The following is a 17,890-nucleotide window of genomic DNA, read 5'->3' as shown; positions in this document are numbered from 1 at the left end:
ACCAGTTTAGCTACCAGCTCTGCCCTCCTCCTGGCCCCACCATGTCCCCGGTAGGGCTGAAAGGGCCATGGGAAGAAAGGGGGATGGTAACTGATGGGCTGAGAAGCATATCCACCAGCTGGAGGCAGCAAGAGGAATAGCAGGGAGCCCCAAACTTTGTATCTACTTCAGGGAGCTAGTGCAACGGAACAGGCTCTGCAGTACAGGAGTACTGTTGATGTGTGGAATGGCCCATTCACCTCAGTAGGGTGTGCTCAGATGAATTAGGATGCTCCAAAGAGATGAATAATCTGACACAATAACAACAAGGAGTCTGGTGGCACCTTAAAGGCTAACAAATTTATCTGGGCATAAGCTTTCGTGGTACAAAACCCACTTCTTCAGATGCATGGAGTGAAAATTCCAGATGCAGGCATTATTGAAGAGAAGGGAGTTACCTGACAAGTGGAGAACCAGTGTTGACAGGGCCAATTCAATCAGGTTGAATGTGGTCCACTCCCAATAATTGATGAGGAGGTGTCAAGACCAAGAGAGGGAAAGTTGCTTTTGTAGTGAGCCAGCTACTCCCAGTCCCTATTCAAGTCCAAATTAATGGTGTTAATACCATTGGAGCACCCACGGAGTCCACGTCTATGGGCATTGGTCAGAAGTGCTGTTTCTCCTATCTTCTGGTTGATGTTCCTTCTTTTGTAATAACTTATTTCAAAAATTGAAAAATAACCCCATTTATTTGCAGAGCCAAAGTAACCTAACTGTGAAAACAATGTGTGAATATTGGTGGGGAGAGCCTGTGAATGTAAGAAGTTGCTACATTAAGATACAGATTGTGCTGATTTGCTGAAGCAACAGGGAAGTCCCCAGGGGCTCTCACTGCCAAATTCATCCCTAGCAGAACTCTTCTGAAGTCAGTCAGTTAAACCCTGTGTGTGCACAGATGTGAGTGTGCACAAAGTATAACTCCGCTTAACTGGACCTTTGTGTTAACCAAGTCTATTGTGACCCCTGAAGTAACACTGGAGAAGAAAGCCAGTTGCTTTAAAGGAGACACACTGCACCTAACATAACCCTGTTACATCCAGCCAGTTTAAAAAGCTGATTTGCATTCTGTTCACTGCATTCTGGGATGAGGGAACCGTTGCGTGTAACCTTAGCAAAGCCAGCTAGTCTGCATCTGGCTGGCATTTCTTCCTCATTGTGCTTTAGGGTTGAGGAACAAGAACCTTTTCTGAATCCAGTGGCTGGCTCCTCCTGCCTTCTGAAACCCCATTTCTCCCCTGAGACCCAAACGGAGTTGTGCTGTCTGCAGTAACTTCCACTTGGATGTGTATCCTTGGGACCAAGAAAACGTGCTTCCTTTAGAAATCGCCAGTGTAGTGAATGGAGCCTAGAAATGCCATCCTGCTGCCAGATGACTCAAACCATTTAACATCATGAACATTGTACCATAGTGCATAATTAAATGTACACCCAACTGTGAGTCTTACAACATGGGTATTGATAAAATAGGCATCACAGAAACTTGGTGGAACGATGATAATCAATGGGACATGGTAATACCAGGGTGCAAAAATATATAAGAATGACATGGTAGGTCATGCTGGTGGGGGAGTGGCATTATATGCAAAAGAAAGCATAAAGGCAAATATAGTAAAAAATTTAAATGAATCAAACAGTATAATAGAAACTCTACAGTAGAGATTCCATGCTTGACTAGTAGGAGTACAGGAGAAGAATATACTACTGACCTCCTAACTCGATGACGACGGTGACTGTAACATGCTCAGGGAGAATAGAGAGGCTACAAAAATAGAAAAACCAATAATAATGGGAGATTTCAAGTATCCCCATGTTGACTGGGAACATATCACTCAGGATGGGATGCAAAAATAAAACTGCTCAACACCATTCATTGCTGCTTCTTGGAGCCGCTAGTCTTGGAACCCACAAGGGGGGAGACAATTCTTGATTTAGTCCTAATTGGTGCACAGAATCTAGTCTAAGAGGTGCATATAGCTGAATCGCTTGGTAATAGCAACCATAATGTAATTAAATATAACATCCTTGTAGGGAGGAAAATACCAAAAAAACCCACCACAGTAGCATTTAACTTCAAAAAGAGGAACGACACAAAAACGAGGAGGCTAGTTAAACGGAAGTTAAAAGGAACTGTCACAAGAGTGAAATGCCTGTGTGCTGCATGAAAACTTTTTAATGACACCATAATAGAGGCTCAAAGTACATGTATACCTCCAAATAAAAAAGAAACAGTAAGAGGACCAAAAATGCCACTGGGGCTAAACAACAGTAAAACAGGTGGTTAGAGACAAAAAGACATCTTTTAAAAACTGGAAGTCAAATCCTTCTGCGGAAAACAAAGGAACATAAACTTGGGCAGTCAAGTATAAAAGTATAATTAGGCAGTCCAAAAAAGAATTTGAAGACCAACTAGAAAAGACACAAACTAACAGGTTTCAGAGTAGCAGCCGTGTTAGTCTGTATCCTCAAAAAGAAAAGGAGGACTTGTGGCACCTTAGAGACTAACAAATTTATTTGAGCATAAGCTTTCGTGAGCTACAGCTCACTTCATCGGATGCATGTAGTGAAAAATACACAAAGAACATGAAACAATGGGTATTGCCATACACACTGTAACAAGAGTGATCAGGTAAGGTGAGCTATTACCAGCGGGGGGGCGGGAATGGGGGGGACGGACCATTTGTAGTGAGAATCAAGGTGGGCCATTTCCAGCAGTTGGGGGGAGGGAATAAACATGGGGAAATAGTTTTACTTTGTGTAATGACCCATCCACTCGCAGTCTTTATTCAAGCCTAAGTTAATTGTATCCAGTTTGCAAATTACTTCCAATTCAGCAGTCTCTCATTGGAGTCTGTTTTTGAAGTTTTTTTCTTGAAGAATTGCCACTTTTCGGTCTGTAATCGAGTGACCAGAGAGATTGAAGTGTTCTCCGACTGGTTTTTGAATGTTATAATTCTTGACATCTGATTTGTGTCCATTTATTCTTTTACATAGAGACTGTCCAGTTTGGCCAATGTACATGTACAAACTAACAGCAAAATTTTTTTTAAGTACCTCAGAAGCAGGAAGCCTGCCAAAATATCAGTGGAGCCACCAGACAATCGATGTGCTAAAGGAGCATTCAAGGAAGCCAAGGCCTTTGCAGAGAAGCTAAATGAATCCTTTACATCAGTCTTCACTGCAGCAGATGTGAGGGAGATTCCCACACCCGAGTCATTCTTTGTAGGTGACAGATCTGAGGAACTGTCCTAGGTGGATGTGTCAATAGAGGAGGTTTTGGAACAAACTGATAAATTAAACAGTAATAAGTCACCAGGCCCAGATGGTATTCACCTAAGAGTTCTGAGGGAACTACTAATTGTGTTACTTAACCTATTGCTTAAATCATCCTCTATACCAGATGACTGGTGGATAGGTAACGTAATGCCAATTTTTAAAATAGGCTCCAGCAGCAATCCTGACAATTACAGGCCAGTAAGCCTTAAGTACCAGGCAACCTGGTTAAAACTGTAGTAAAGAACAGAATTATCAGACACATAGATGAGCACGATATATTGGGGAAGAGTCAATATGGCTTTTGTTAAGGGAAATCTTGCTTCATCAGTCTATTAAAATTTTTTGAGGATGTCAATAAACATGGATGAGTAATCCCGTAGACAGAGTATACTTGGACTTTCAGAAAGCCTTTGGCAAGGTCCCTCACCAAAGGCTCTTAAGGAAAGTAGGTAGTCATGGGATCAGAGGGAAGGTCCTCTCATGGCTTAGAAACTGGTTAAAAGATAGGGAAAAAAGGGTAGGAATAAATGGTCAGTTTTCACAGTGGAGAGAGGTAAATGGAAGGATCCCCCAAGGTTCTGTACTGGGACCAGTGCTGTTCAATGTATTCATAAATGATCTGGAAAAAGGAGTAAACATTGAGGTAGCAAATTTTGCAGACAATACAAAATTACTCAAGATCGTTAATTCCAAAGCTGACTGTGAAGAGTTACAAAGGGATCTCACTAAACTAGACGACGAGAACTGAGGAGGACGGACGAGGTACCTGAGGACTGCAAAGGGGCAAATATAGTACATAGCTTTAAAACAGGGAATAAGGACAACCAAGGGAATTATAGATGAATCATCTTAACTTCAGCAACTGGAAAGATAATGGAGCAAACAGTCAAACAATTTGTAAGCATCTAGAAGAAAATAAGGTGATAAGTAACATTCAGCATGGATTTGTCAAGAACAAATTGTGTCAAACTAACTTAATATGCTTCTTTGACAGGGTAACAAGCTTATGAATAGGAGGAAAGAAGTAGATGTGATATATTTTGACTTTAATAAGGCTTTTGATACTGTCTCACATGACTGTCTCATAAACAAACCAGAGAAATATAGCCTAGATGAACCTAAAGGTGGGTGCACAACTGGTTGGAAAACCATACTCAGAGAATAGGTTTTAGGGTATGTCTACACTACGAAATTAGGTCGAATTTATAGAAGTCGGTTTTTTTGAAATCGGTTTTATATATTCGAGTGTGTGTGTCCCCACAGAAAATGCTTTAAGTGCATTAACTCGGCGGAGGGCTTCCACAGTACCGAGGCAAGCGTCGACTTCCGGAGCGTTGCACTGTGGGTAGCTATCCCACAGTTCCCGCAGTCTCCGCTGCCCATTGGAATTCTGGGTTGATATCCCAATGCCTGATGGGGCTAAAACATTGTTGCGGGTGGTTCTGGGTACATATCGTCAGGCCCCCGTTCCCACCCTCCCTCCCCCCTTGAAAGCAAGGGCAGACAATCATTTCGCGCCTTTTTTCCTGAGTTACCTGTGCAGACGCCATACCACGGCAAGCATGGAGCCCGCTCAGGTAACCGTCACCCTATGTCTCCTGGATGCTGGCAGACGCGGTACAGCATTGCTACACAGTAGCAGCAACCCCTTGCCTTGTGGCAGCAGACGGTACAGTACGACTGGTAGCCGTCATCGTCATGTCTGAGGTGCTCCTGGTCGCCTCTGTGAGGTCGATCAGGAGCGCCTGGGCAGACATGGGCGCAGGGACTAAATTTGGAGTGACTTGACCAGGTCATTCTCTTTAGTCCTGCAGTCCTATTGAACCGTCTTATGGTGAGCGGGCAGGCGATACGGACTGCTAGCAGTCGTACTGTACCATCTTCTGCCAGGCAGGCAAGAGATGAGGATTGCTAGCAGTCGTATTGTACCATCTTATGCCAGGCAGGCAAGAGATGAAGATGGCTAGCAGTCGTACTGTACCATCTTCTGCCAAGCAGCCATGAGATGTGGATGGCATGCAGTCCTTCTGCACCGTCTGCTGCCAGCCAAAGATGTAAAGGATAGATGGAGTGGGTCAGAACAAGAAATAGACCAGATTTGTTTTGTACTCATTTTCCTCCTCCCCTGTCTAGATCACACTGCAGTCACTCACAGAGAAGGCGCAGTGAGGTTAATCTAGCCATGTATCAATCAGAGGCCAGGCTAACCTCCTTGTTCCAATAACAACGATAACTTTGGTGCACCATTTCTTATTGGAACCCTCCGTGCAGTCCTGCCTGAAATACTCCTTGATGTACAGGCACACCCTTTGTTGATTTTAGCTCCCTGAAGCCAACCCTGTAAGCCGTGTCGTCAGTCGCCCCTCCCTCCGTCAGAGCAACGGCAGACAATCGTTCCGCGCCTTTTTTCTGTGCGGACGCCATACCAAGGCAAGCATGGAGGCCGCTGAGCTCATTTTGGCAATTAGGAGCACATCAACCACCACACGCATTATCCAGCAGTATATGCAGCACCAGAACATGGCAACGCGATACCGGGCGAGGAGGCGACGTCAGCGCGGTCCCGTGAGTGATCAGGACATGGACACAGATTTCTCTGAAAGCATGGGCCCTGCCAATGCATGCATCATGGTGCTAATGGGGCAGGTTCATGCTGTGGAACGCCGATTCTGGGCTCGGGAAACAAGCACAGACTGGTGGGACCGCATAGTGTTGCAGGTCTGGGACGATTCCCAGTGGCTGCGAAACTTTCGCATGCGTAAGGGCACTTTCATGGAACTTTGTGACTTGCTTTCCCCTGCCCTGAAGCGCATGAATACCAGGATGAGAGCAGCCCTCACAGTTGAGAAGCGAGTGGCGATAGCCCTGTGGAAGCTTGCAACGCCAGACAGCTACCGGTCAGTTGGGAATCAATTTGGAGTGGGCAAATCTACTGTGGGGGCTGCTGTTATGCAAGTAGCTCACGCAATCAAAGATCTGCTGATATCAAGGGTAGTGACCCTGGGAAATGTGCAGGTCATAGTGGATGGCTTTGCTGCAATGGGATTCCCTAACTGTGGTGGGGCTATAGACGGAACCCATATCCCTATCTTGGCACCGGAGCACCAAGCCGGCGAGTACATAAACCGCAAGGGGTACTTTTCGATAGTGCTGCAAGCTCTGGTGGATCACACGGGACGTTTCACCAACATCAACGTGGGATGGCCGGGAAAGGTGCATGACGCTCGCATCTTCAGGAACTCTGGTCTGTTTCAAAAGCTGCAGGAAGGGACTTTATTCCCAGACCAGAAAATAACTTGGGGATGTTGAAATGCCTATATGTATCCTTGGAGACCCAGCCTACCCCTTAATGCCATGGCTCATGAAGCCGTACACAGGCAGCCTGGACAGTAGTCAGGAGCTGTTCAACTACAGGCTGAGCAAGTGCAGAATGGTGGTAGAATGTGCATTTGGACGTTTAAAGGCGCGCTGGCGCAGTTTACTGACTCGCTTAGACCTCAGCGAAACCAATATTCCCACTGTTATTACTGCTTGCTGTGTGCTCCACAATATCTGTGAGAGTAAGGGGGAGACGTTTATGGCGGGGTGGGAGGCTGAGGCAAATCGCCTAGCTGCTGGTTACGCGCAGCCAGACACCAGGGCGGTTAGAAGTGCACAGGAGGGCGCGGTACGCATCAGAGAAGCTTTGAAAACCAGTTTCATGACTGGCCAGGCTACGCTGTGAAAGTTCTGTTTGTTTCTCCTTGATGAAACGTCCCGCCCCTTGGTTCACTCTACTTCCCTGTAAGCTAACCACCCTCCCCTCCTCCCTTTAATCACCGCTTGCAGAGGCAATAAAGTCATTGCTGCTTCACAGTCATGCATTCGTTATTCATTCATCACACAAATAGGGAGATGACTACCAAGGTATCCCAGGAGGGGTGGTGGAGGAGGGAAGGAAAATGCCACACAGCACTTTAAGCACAGCACTTTAAAAGTTTACAACTTTAAAATTTATTGAATGACAGCCTTCTTTTTTTTGGGCAATCCTCTGTGGTGGAGTGGCTGGTTGGCCGGAGGCCCCCCCACCGCGTTCTTGGGCGTCTGGGTGTGGAGGCTATGGAACTTGGGGAGGAGGGCGGTTGGTTACAGAGGGGCAGCAGTGGCAGTCTGTGCTCCAGCTGCCTTTGCTGCAGCTCAACCATACACTGGAGCATTCTGGTTTGGTCCTGCAGCAGCCTCAGCATTGAATCCTGCCTCCTCTCATCACGCTGCCGCCACATTTGAGCTTCAGCCCTGTCTTCAGCCCGCCACTTACTCTCTTCAGCCCTCCACCTCTCCTCCCGGTCATTTTGTCCTTTCCTGCACTCTGGCATTATTTGCCTCCACGCATTCGTCTGTGCTCTGTCAGTGTGGGAGGACAGCATGAGCTCGGAGAACATTTCATCGCAAGTGCGTTTTTTTTTCTTTCTAAGCTTCACTAGCCTCTGGGAAGGAGAAGATCCTGTGATCATTGAAACACATGCAGCTGGTGGAGAAAAAAAAAAGGGACAGCGGTATTTAAAAAGACACATTTTATAAAACAGTGGCTACACTCTTTCAGGGTAAACCTTGCTGTTAACATTACATACATAGCACATGTGCTTTCGTTACAAGGTCGCATTTTGCCTCCTCCCACCGCGTGACTACCCCCCTCAACCTTCCCCCCTCCCTGTGGCTAACAGCGGCGAACATTTCTGTTCAGCCACAGGCAAACAGCCCAGCAGGAACGGGCACCTCTGAGTGTCCCTGAAGAAAAGCACCCTATTTCAACCAGGTGACCATGAATTATATCTCACTCTCCTGAGGATAACACAGAGAGATAAAGAACGGATTTTGTTTGAATGCCAGCAAACATACACTGCAATGCTTTGTTCTACAGTGATTCCCGAGTACGTGTTACTGGCCTGGAGTGGTAAAGTGTCCTACCATGAAGGACGAAATAAGGCTGCCCTCCCCAGAAACCTTTTGCAAAGGCTTTAGGACTACATCTAGGAGAACCGCAAATGCCAGGGCAAAGTAATCCGTTCACATGCTTGCTTTTAAACCATGTATAGCATTTTAAAAGGTACACTCACCAGAGGTCCCTTCTCCGCCTGCTGGGTCCAGGAGGCAGCCTTGGGTGGGTTCGGGGGGTACTGGCTCCAGGTCTAGGGTGAGAAACAGTTCCTGGCTGTCGGGAAAACCGGTTTCTCTGCTTGCTTGCTGTGAGCTATCTACAACCTCCTCCTCCTCATCATCTTCTTCGTCCCCAAAACCTGCTTCCGTATTGCCTCCATCTCCATTGAAGGAGTCAAACAACACGGCTGGGGTAGTGGTGGCTGAACCCCCCTAAAATGGCATGCAGCTCATCATAGAATGTTTGGGGCTCTGACCCAGAGCGGCTGTTCGCCTCTCTGGTTTTCTGGTAGGCTTGCCTCAGCTCCTTCAGTTTCACGCGGCACTGCTTGGGGTCCCTGTTATGGCCTCTGTCCTTCATGCCCTGGGAGATTTTGACAAAGGTTTTGGCATTTCGAAAACTGGAACGGAGTTCTGATAGCACGGATTCCTCTCCCCAAACAGCGATCAGATCCCGTACCTCCCGTTCGGTCCATGCTGGAGCTCTTTTGCGATTCTGGGACTCCATCATGGTCACCTGTGCTGATGAGCTCTGCATGGTCACCTGCAGCTTGCCACGCTGGCCAAACAGGAAATGAGATTCAAAAGTTCGTGGTTCTTTTCCTGTCTACCTGGCCAGTGCATCTGAGTTGAGACTGCTGTCCAGAGCGGTCAGAATGGAGCACTCTGGGATAGCTCCCGGAGGCCAATACCATCGAATTGTGTCCACAGTACCCCAAATTCGAGCCGGGAACGTCGATTTAAGCGCTAATCCACTTGTCAGGGGTGGAGTAAGGAAATCGATTTTAAGAGCCCTTTAAGTCGAAATAAAGGGCTTCACTGTGTGGACGGGTGCAGGTTTAAATCGATTTAACGTTGCTAAATTCGACCTAAAGTCCTAGTGTAGACCAGGGCTTAGAGTGGTAGCCATGTTAGTCTGTATCAGCAAAAATAATGAGGAGTCCTTGTGGCACCTGAGAGACTAACAAATTTATTTGGGCACAAGCTTTCGTGGGTTAGAACCCACTTCATCAAATGCATGGAGTGAAAATACAGGAGCAGGTATAAATACATGAAAGGATGGGGGTTGCTTTACCAAGTGTGAGGTCAGTCTAATGAGATAAATCAATTAACAACAGGATACCAAGGGAGGAAAAATAACTTTTGAAGTGGTAAGAGAGTAGCCCATTACACACAGTTGACAAGAAGGTATGAGTAACAGTAGGGAGAAATTAGTATAGGGGAAATTAAGTTTAGGTTTTGTAATGACCCAACCGCTCCCAGTCTCTATTCAGGCCTAATCTGATGGTATCCAGTTTGCAAATTAATTTCAGTTCTGCAGCTTCACATTGGAGTCTGTTTTTGAAGTTTTTTTGTTGAAGAATTGCCACTTTTAGGTCTGTTATTGAGTGACGGGCGAGATTGAAGTGTTCTCCTACTGGTTTTTGAATGTTATGATTCCTGATGTCAGATTTGTGTCCATTTATTCTTTTGCTTAGAGACTGTCCGGTTTGGCCAATGTACATGGCAGAGGGGCATTGCTGGCACATATCACATTGGTAGATGTGCAGGTGAATGAGCCCTTGATGGTGTGGCTGATGTGGTTAGGTCCTATGATGGTGTCCCTTGAATAGATATGTGGACAGAGTTGGCACCAGGGTTTGTAGCAGGGTTTGGTTCCTGGGTTGGTGTTATTGTTGTGTGGTGTGTAGTTGCTGGTGAGTATTTGCTTCAGGTTGGAGGGCTGTCTGTAAGCAAGGACTGGCCTGTCTCCCAAGGTCTGCGAGAGTGAGGGATCGTCCTTCAGGATAGGTTGTAGATCCTTGATGATGCGCTGGAGAGGTTTTAGTTGGGGGCTGTAGGTAACAGCTAGTGGTGTTCTGTTACTTTCTTTGTTGGGCCTGTTTTGTAGTAGGTGACTTCTTGGTACCCTTCTGGCTATGTCAGTCTGTTTCTTCACTTCACCAGGTGGGTATTGCAGTTTTCAGAATGCTTGATAGAGATCTTGTAGGTGTTTGTCTCTGTCTGAGGGTTTGGAGCAAATGCGGTTGTATCTTAGAGTTTGGCTGTAGTCAGTGGATCGTGTGATGTGGTCTGGATGAAAGCTGGAGGCATGTAGGTAAGTATAGTGGTCAGTAGGTTTCCAGTATAGGATGGTGTTTATGTGACCATCGCTTATTAGCACTGTAGTGTCTAGGAAGTGGACCTCTTGTGTAGACTGGTCCAGCCTGAGGTTGATGGTAGGGTGGAAATCGTTGACATTTTGGTGGAATTCCTCAAGGGCCTCCTTCCCATGGGTCCAGATGATGATGTCATCAATGTAGCGCAAGAGTAGGGGCGTAAGGGGACGAGAGCTGAGGAAGCGTTGTTCTAAGTCAGCCATAAAAATGTTGGCATACTGAGGGACCATGCGGGTACCCATAGCAGTCCCGTTGACTTGAAGATATAAATTGTCCCCAAATGTGAAATAGTTGTGGGTGAGGACAAAGTCACAAAGTTCAGCCACCAGGTTTGCCTTGATGGTATTGGGGATGCTATTCTCAGAGAATAGTTATCAATAGTTCTCAGTCAAGCTTGAAGGGCATATCGAGTGGGGTCCTGCAGGGATCTGTCCTGAGTCTGGTTCTGTTCAATGTCCTCATAAGTGTACTCTCTATGCCATTATCCAAATCATTCATGAAGTTTGCATATGATACCAAGCTGGGAGGGGTTACAAGTGCTTTGGAGGATAGGATTAGAATTCAAAATGATTTTGACAAACTGGAGAAATTATCTGAATTAAATAGGATGAAATTCAATAAGGACAAATAAAGTACTATGTTTATGAAGGAATAATCAGTTGCACAAATTCTGGGAAATGACTGCCTAGGAAGGAGTACTGCAGAAAAGAATGCACTAGTTATAGTGGATCACAAACTAAATGAGTTGTGAATGTCATTCTGGGATGTATTAACAGATGTGTTGTAAGCAAGACATAAGTAGTAATTCTTCCTCTCTACTCAGCACTGATAAGGCCTCAACTAGAGTATTTTGTCCAGTTCTGGGCACCACACTTTGGGAAAGATGTAGACAAATTAGAGAAAGTCCAGAGGAGAGCAACAAAAACGATTAAAGGTAGAAAACATGACCGATGAGGAAAGGTTGAAAAAATTGGCTTTGTTTAGTCTGGAGAGAGAAGACTGAGGGAGCACATGAGAACAGCTTTCAAATACATAAAAGGTTGTTACAAGGAGGAGGGTGATAAACTGTTCTCCTTAACCACTGAGGACAGGACAAGAAATAATGGGCTTGAATTACAGCAAGAGAGATTTAGGTTCGCATTAGACGTTAGGAAAAACTTCCTAACTGTAAGGATAGTTAAGCACTGGAACAAATGACCTAGAGAGGTTGTGGAATCTCAATCACTGGAGCTTTTAAGAGCAGGTCAGACAAACACCTGTCAGGGATGGTCTAGATAATACTTAGTCCTGCATCAGTGCAGAGGACTAAATTAGATGACTTATCGAGGTCCCTTCCAATCCTACATTTCTATGATTCTATGATTGAGCAACAAATTGGCAGATGAAATTCAATGTTGATAAATGCAAAGTACTGCACATTGGAAAACATAATCCCAACTATACATACAAAATGATGGCATCTAAATTAGCTGTTACCACTCACAACAGAGATGTTGGCGTCACTGTGGAAAGTTCTCTGGAAACATCTGCTCAATGTGCAGTGGCCATCAAAAGAGCTAATAGAATGTTAGGAACCATTAGGAAAGGGATAGATAAGAAGACAGAAAATGTCATAATGCCACAATATAAATCTATGGTACACCTACACCTTGAATACTGTGTGTAGATCTGGTCACCCCATCTCAAAAAAGGTGTATTAGAATTGGAAAAAATACAGAGAGGGACAACAAAAAATATTAGGGGTATGGAACAGCTTCCATGTGAACAGAGATTAAAAAGACTGGGACTGGTCATCTTAGAAAAGAGACAGCTAAGGGGGGGATATGAGAGAGGTCTATAAAATCATGAATGGTGTGGAGAGAGTGAATAAGGACGTGTTAGTTACCCCTTTACGTAACACAAGAACCAGGGGTTACCCAGTGAAATTAATAGGCAGCAGGTTTAAAACAAACATAAAGTAGGACTTCTTCACATAACATACATTCAACCTGTGCAACTTGTTGCCAGGGGATGTTGTGAAGGCCAAAAGAATAACTGGGCTAAAAAGAATTAAGTACGTTCATGGAGGTTAAGGAAGCTGGGACTTGATGACAAGGGATGGGGTCACTAGATAAATTGCCCTGTTCTGATCATTCTCTGAAACATCTGGTACTGGCCACTGTTGGAAGACGGGACACTGGGCTAGGTCTGATGCAGTATGGCCAGTCTTAGGTTCTTAACAGGAGAGTCACTTTGCTCTGCACAGCAGGTCTGGTAGGAGGGGACAAGATAGTTTGTCTCACTCTGCAGATCTGGCCTATCAATAAGAGAGGGCTTATGATTAGTGAATGGGAGGCAATTATGCAAACTAACAGTTTAATTACAGCCATAAGGATAACAGCTAGTGATTATCCAAGTCTACAAATGTTAATTTGGGTTAATCAGCAACAAGAAACCTTATATTAAGCTTGTATTTTGTGCCCACAAACTCAATTATCATTGGAAATAACCTGAATACAATAAATGAGACTATATTAAAAGATTGTGGTCACAAAAATTATACCAACAACTGGAATGAAGTAGTTTGTGGCTGACCTCAAAACACACAAGTAAAGATACACTTCGTGTTACTCCTCATGTCACTCTGTGCTCTTGAAAGGACCTAGACCTTGCAGTCTCAGACAGACCCTGCGTGTGTTGCAGTTGTGTTTAGAGGGGGTGTGTGCAATTCTGGTCCCAGGCCACTTTACTTCTTTTCCCACAAATGTGCAGCAGGGAAAATGGGAACTTAAACGTGGAGAGATGATATACACTGTCTTGGCTCAGTGGCAGTTTGAAGCTAGAAACACTGGTTTTATCACATTGGAGAACTGAGATTCCAGAATTTCCAATGGTGTAAAGCAGCTTGTTTCTATCCTTGGCCTATCTTCTTAAGGTCTTGAAGGATTGGATCTTAAAATCATGTCACCCTGGATTTATAGAAAATAGCTTCATTTTTAGAGGTTTTTAAAATTTAACTTTACTGTCACTCCAAGGCCTGTAGCTAGTAACTAAGGCAACCTGGCTTTACACACAGACAGATGTGAAAAATAGTCCCAATAAAAACTTTTAAAACTACTTACAAAATCTAAGGTAACTGTTGTCTAAAATGTGGGATAACCAAAACCCATGATGGCATGTGGTGATGTAAAGGTTTTATTGCCTCTCCTTTGGAATGGCTTGTATAACTCATGGCATTCCCACTCATGAATACTGTCACCATCCCATTAAAACCCTTATATCACCACACACCATAAAATATTTGCTTTTTATAGCTTTACATAAAATAGCATCTTCAGCCTTTTTAAACTCAATATGGAAAAGCACTGACTTATTCTTCTGAACTGAAATTGTGTGGGTTTTTGGCTGACTTTTTATATAATTAATATTAATATTATAGCTCCTTTCATCCAAGGAGCTCAAAGTGCTTTACAAAACTTTAAGCCTCACAATATGCCTGCATAAATATATGGACCAGTTCACCCCACCACTCAAATAGCAGCATTTAAGGTCATGATTCTAAGATCCTTGATCTCTCAGGATTAGGTCCAAGCAGCACAACACAACAGTTCAGGTCAGGAAGTGAAATAGGATACAATTACCTATGTGAAACTGCAGGAAGAACTTAGTTACCTGAGTAGGAATTTGGCCAAGACTGGGGTTGACACTCTTATTCTTACAGATGTTAAATGGCCAGAACCCTGGTTTTGTCTTTTACCCAAAAGACAGCCCTTCAAATAGATCCATGACTAGGGCTCTTAGGTGTTAAGGTAACACAAATTAATAATAATAAATGCTGTACCAGTGCCACAGTATGGTGTTACTGACCAATGCCTCCCGCTGAGTCTCCTGTTTTTAGCTTTTTGTACAGCACCCACCATGCCAAATGGGTGCTTAATAAATAAATGATGAATCAGGGTGTGCAACAGATGCTTCCATAATCACCTTTTAGAGAATAGCAGCTGTTCCGAAAGGGAATGCTAACTGCTGTGTGTGAGAGTTGCCAACAACTATAAAAAGGGCAGCAACCTGGATCTTCTGTTAGCTGCCATGGTGCTATAGAAATAAGATTTCTTTCAGTAACCACTTGTTCCCAGCTGGAGGCGAGTGAGAAAACTTAAGAATAAAGCAACTAACACTTCCCTTCTCCTTTATGCTGCAGGTTGCCAGGTCACAAGGGAGAGGCATTTTTCTGTTCCGAAAACTCAAGGATGTCATTGACTGGAGGAAGGTGAAACGTGTACTTTCTCTTCTCACACCACCAAATTTTTTTTTTGGGAAGGTCCACCTAGAGCAGAGGCCACCAAAGTGTGGGGTGTGCCCCTGGAGGACCATCCAGAGGAGCGTGGTGGGGCCCGGGCCAGTCCCCATGGGGGCAGGGAGGGAGTGCAACCAGTCCCTCCCCACCCCCAGCTGTGCTACAGTCCAGCCCCCAGCCGCATCCCCGGCTCCTGGCCCCATGTGTGTGTGGCCCCAGCCTTGGCCACGGCTCTGTTCCTGGCCCAGGGCCAAGGCCAGGAGCAGAGCACCTGGTCGTGGGTCCAGCTGCTGGCCCCCACCGCAGCCCGGCTGTGGCTCCACTCCTGCCCCAGACCCACCCACAGCTGCGGCCCCAGCCTCAGCCCCCTTACCCTTGTCTGCATACCCCAGCCATGGTCCCGCTCCCGGCCCCAGCTCAGAGGGACACAGACAGGGGTAAGGGGGGCATGACCCTCAAAAGTTTGGGGACCGCTGACCTAGAGCTTTGGTCTTCCAACTGTAATTTTATCTAAATACCTTTACTCTAGTCACTTACTGTCCCCATCTACAGCTTTCACATGTAACACTTATCACCATCCACCAGGATTACAACAGATTTTCTCACTGTGCAACAAAACAAAAGGTGGGATGTTTGTCGTTGATCTGAAATCTAAAACTGGGACGGATTGACTGGAGAATCCTGTGAGTGCTTGTGATTTGATTTTTCTCCTCATTCAGTCTTGTCCATGGAGAAGAAATAACTTGTTTTATTTTGCAGGATGGGGTCCGTACAGATGATCAGAAAGATGAAACTCAAGTAGAGAATTATGTAGCTCAGTGCTATATTGAAAACCCATATTTAATAGGAGGTAAGATGCTTGTTTCAGTCTGTATCTGCCTGACATGTGGAGAGAGACACTTCCCCTATGATGTTCCTGTCACAGAGGGAGGGAGATCCCCAGATCACCTGTCTGATGAAGGTTAAGACTTTATATGGTCAGTTCTTGCCTGAAATTAGCTACTTATGGATTTAAATGTGAATCTTACAATGCTGCACAGTCAGTGCTGCTGGTGTGGTAATTTAGTGGTCCTGCCCCAAAAGATTTTGAGAATACAGAGGTGATCCGATGAACAAAAATTAGACCTAATACAAGCCACACATATTAAAGATAAGCCAAGCCCCATATGGTAGCAGGTTCCTCTCTAAGAGCTTCTCTTCATACAACCAGGACCAAAAGGTTTTAGCGCAAATCTTGTTGTTTTGGTACAAGTCTGTATGTGGCCACTTATTTGGATTAAGAGCATCCTACTGATTTAAATTGTCTTAATCCGAAATTCGTGTCCACACACAGATTTGTACCAAAATAACAAAAGGTGTGACTTAAGACCCATCTAGTTATTTTGGTGCATGGCTGTGTGTAGATAAGTTCTAATCTGGGTTTTTGTAACATTAGGTATGACTAGCACTAACTTCACTATGTTATATTGCTATATATTTCTCTTTGATTCACAGGTCGAAAGTTTGACTTGAGAGTTTATGTTCTAGTGATGTCTGTAAGTGCAGAAGTCCATTTTATTTTTATTGCAGTGACTGGATTGGATTTTCTTGCTATTCACCCTCAGTTTCTCGCTCCCCTTTCTCTCAGTACATTCCACTGAAGGCCTGGTTATACCGGGACGGCTTTGCTCGCTTCTCCAACACACGCTTCACTCTGAGTAGCATAGATGATCATTGTATCCTGACTTATCCTTGTGGGATACAGGGCAGTTGCTAAGGAATGGAATCTACCATTTTAGTATTTTGGGAGGTGGGGAGTGAAGAAGGGATCCAGAAGAACACGTACCCTTATATCTTGTCTCCTGACTTCTGGATACTTACAGAATACTCATCCTTTGCGATTGTTTCTCACAGGCTGTTCCACTGTCATCTTGTTTCACTCTCGCCCTCTGTCATTGGAATACTGGTGTCAGTGGATCTCCAGAAACGTCAGTCAGCTAGGACCAAACATGGGAGATCAGTCCCACTTTAGCAGTACAGGTGCACTTATTGCAGCCTGCTTTTTTCATGGATTCATGGAGTTTAAGGCCAGAAGGGTCATCTAAACTGGCCTCCTATAAATCATAGCTAGGGCTCCATGTCTGTCACAAAGGTCATGGATTCTGTGACTTTCCGCAACCTCTGTGACTTCTGCAGCAGCCAGTGTGGCTGACTCCAGGGCCGACCAAGCAGCTGGCTCCGGGGCTAGCTGCTCTGGTGGCCCTGTGGAAAGCCACTCCAGCCGCTGCTGGAACGGCTCTGAAGCCAGCTATTCGGCCCAGGGGCCAGCCGCACCAGCTGCTGCTCGGGCAGCCCCAGGCAGCTGGCCCTGAGAACTGCCTGAGCAGCAGTCCTGGGGGCGGCCAGAGCAGCCGCTGCTTGGCAGTCCCAGGTGCAGCTGGTGCTGCTGCCCCACCCCCCCAGTAGCAGCTCCCCGGGGCGCCTGCCCCCAGTAGTGACCTCCACCCCCAAGATTTAGTCAGGGGTATTTTTAATAAAAGTCATGGACAGGTCATGGGCCGTGAATTTTTATTTATTGCCCATGACCTGTCCATGACTTTTATTAAAAATACCCGTGACTAAATCGTAGCCTTAATCACAGCCCATTAAATGTCCAGTTACCCCAGTACTAAGCCCAATAACTTGTGTTTAAGCATAATTTGTATTTGGCTAAAATTAAGCGTATTCTTCCAGAAAGGCATCCAGTCTTAACTTGAAGACATCAAGAGAGAGAATCCACCACTTTCCTTAGTAAAATATTTAGTGACTTGCTCATTCTTGCTCAGTATGATCAAAAGGTAGGTTGCTTTAATGAGGCAATCCAGAGTGGGTCTACATCCAAGGTTCTTGGGCACTGGTGCTCTGCATGACGGTTAGGTTGCGTTCCCAGGAGAAGAGCTTCCATGTAAGTCCATCACAAGACACAATGAGGGCTAAAACTTGCTCTGGGCTTTGTTACTAGTTGTTCCAGATTTCCATTTTTATCTGT

General features: G+C 45.3%; 2 protein-coding genes across 9 annotated transcripts in view; one reads left to right on the top strand and one right to left on the bottom strand.

Annotated features, from left to right (window-relative positions):
* The window catches only part of LOC140896711 (uncharacterized), a 29,933-nt gene that overhangs the window by 5,689 nt on the left and 6,354 nt on the right, over positions 1-17,890 (bottom strand). The window lies entirely within an intron of this gene.
* The window catches only part of TTLL9 (tubulin tyrosine ligase like 9), a 49,350-nt gene that overhangs the window by 26,456 nt on the left and 5,004 nt on the right, over positions 1-17,890 (top strand). For 5 of the 8 annotated variants that reach the window (XM_078848311.1, XM_073308724.2, XM_078848309.1 and 2 more), the window contains one exon: positions 5,635-7,235. In XM_078848311.1, coding sequence (XP_078704437.1) covers positions 5,635-6,621 — 987 coding nt within the window. In that variant the 3' untranslated portion in view covers positions 6,622-7,235. Of the gene's footprint in view, positions 1-5,634; positions 7,236-14,787; positions 14,857-15,642; positions 15,734-16,377; positions 16,419-16,510; positions 16,599-17,890 lie in introns of those variants that run through there. The other 3 variants (XM_073308717.2, XM_073308716.2, XM_073308728.2) reach the window with 1 other exon arrangement.

This window comes from Lepidochelys kempii, chromosome 13, assembly GCF_965140285.1.
Source record: "Lepidochelys kempii isolate rLepKem1 chromosome 13, rLepKem1.hap1, whole genome shotgun sequence".
Classification (NCBI taxonomy): domain Eukaryota; kingdom Metazoa; phylum Chordata; order Testudines; family Cheloniidae; genus Lepidochelys; species Lepidochelys kempii.
The sequence above is the reverse complement of the archived record's forward strand: the minus strand, read 5'-3'. Positions and strand labels throughout refer to the sequence as shown.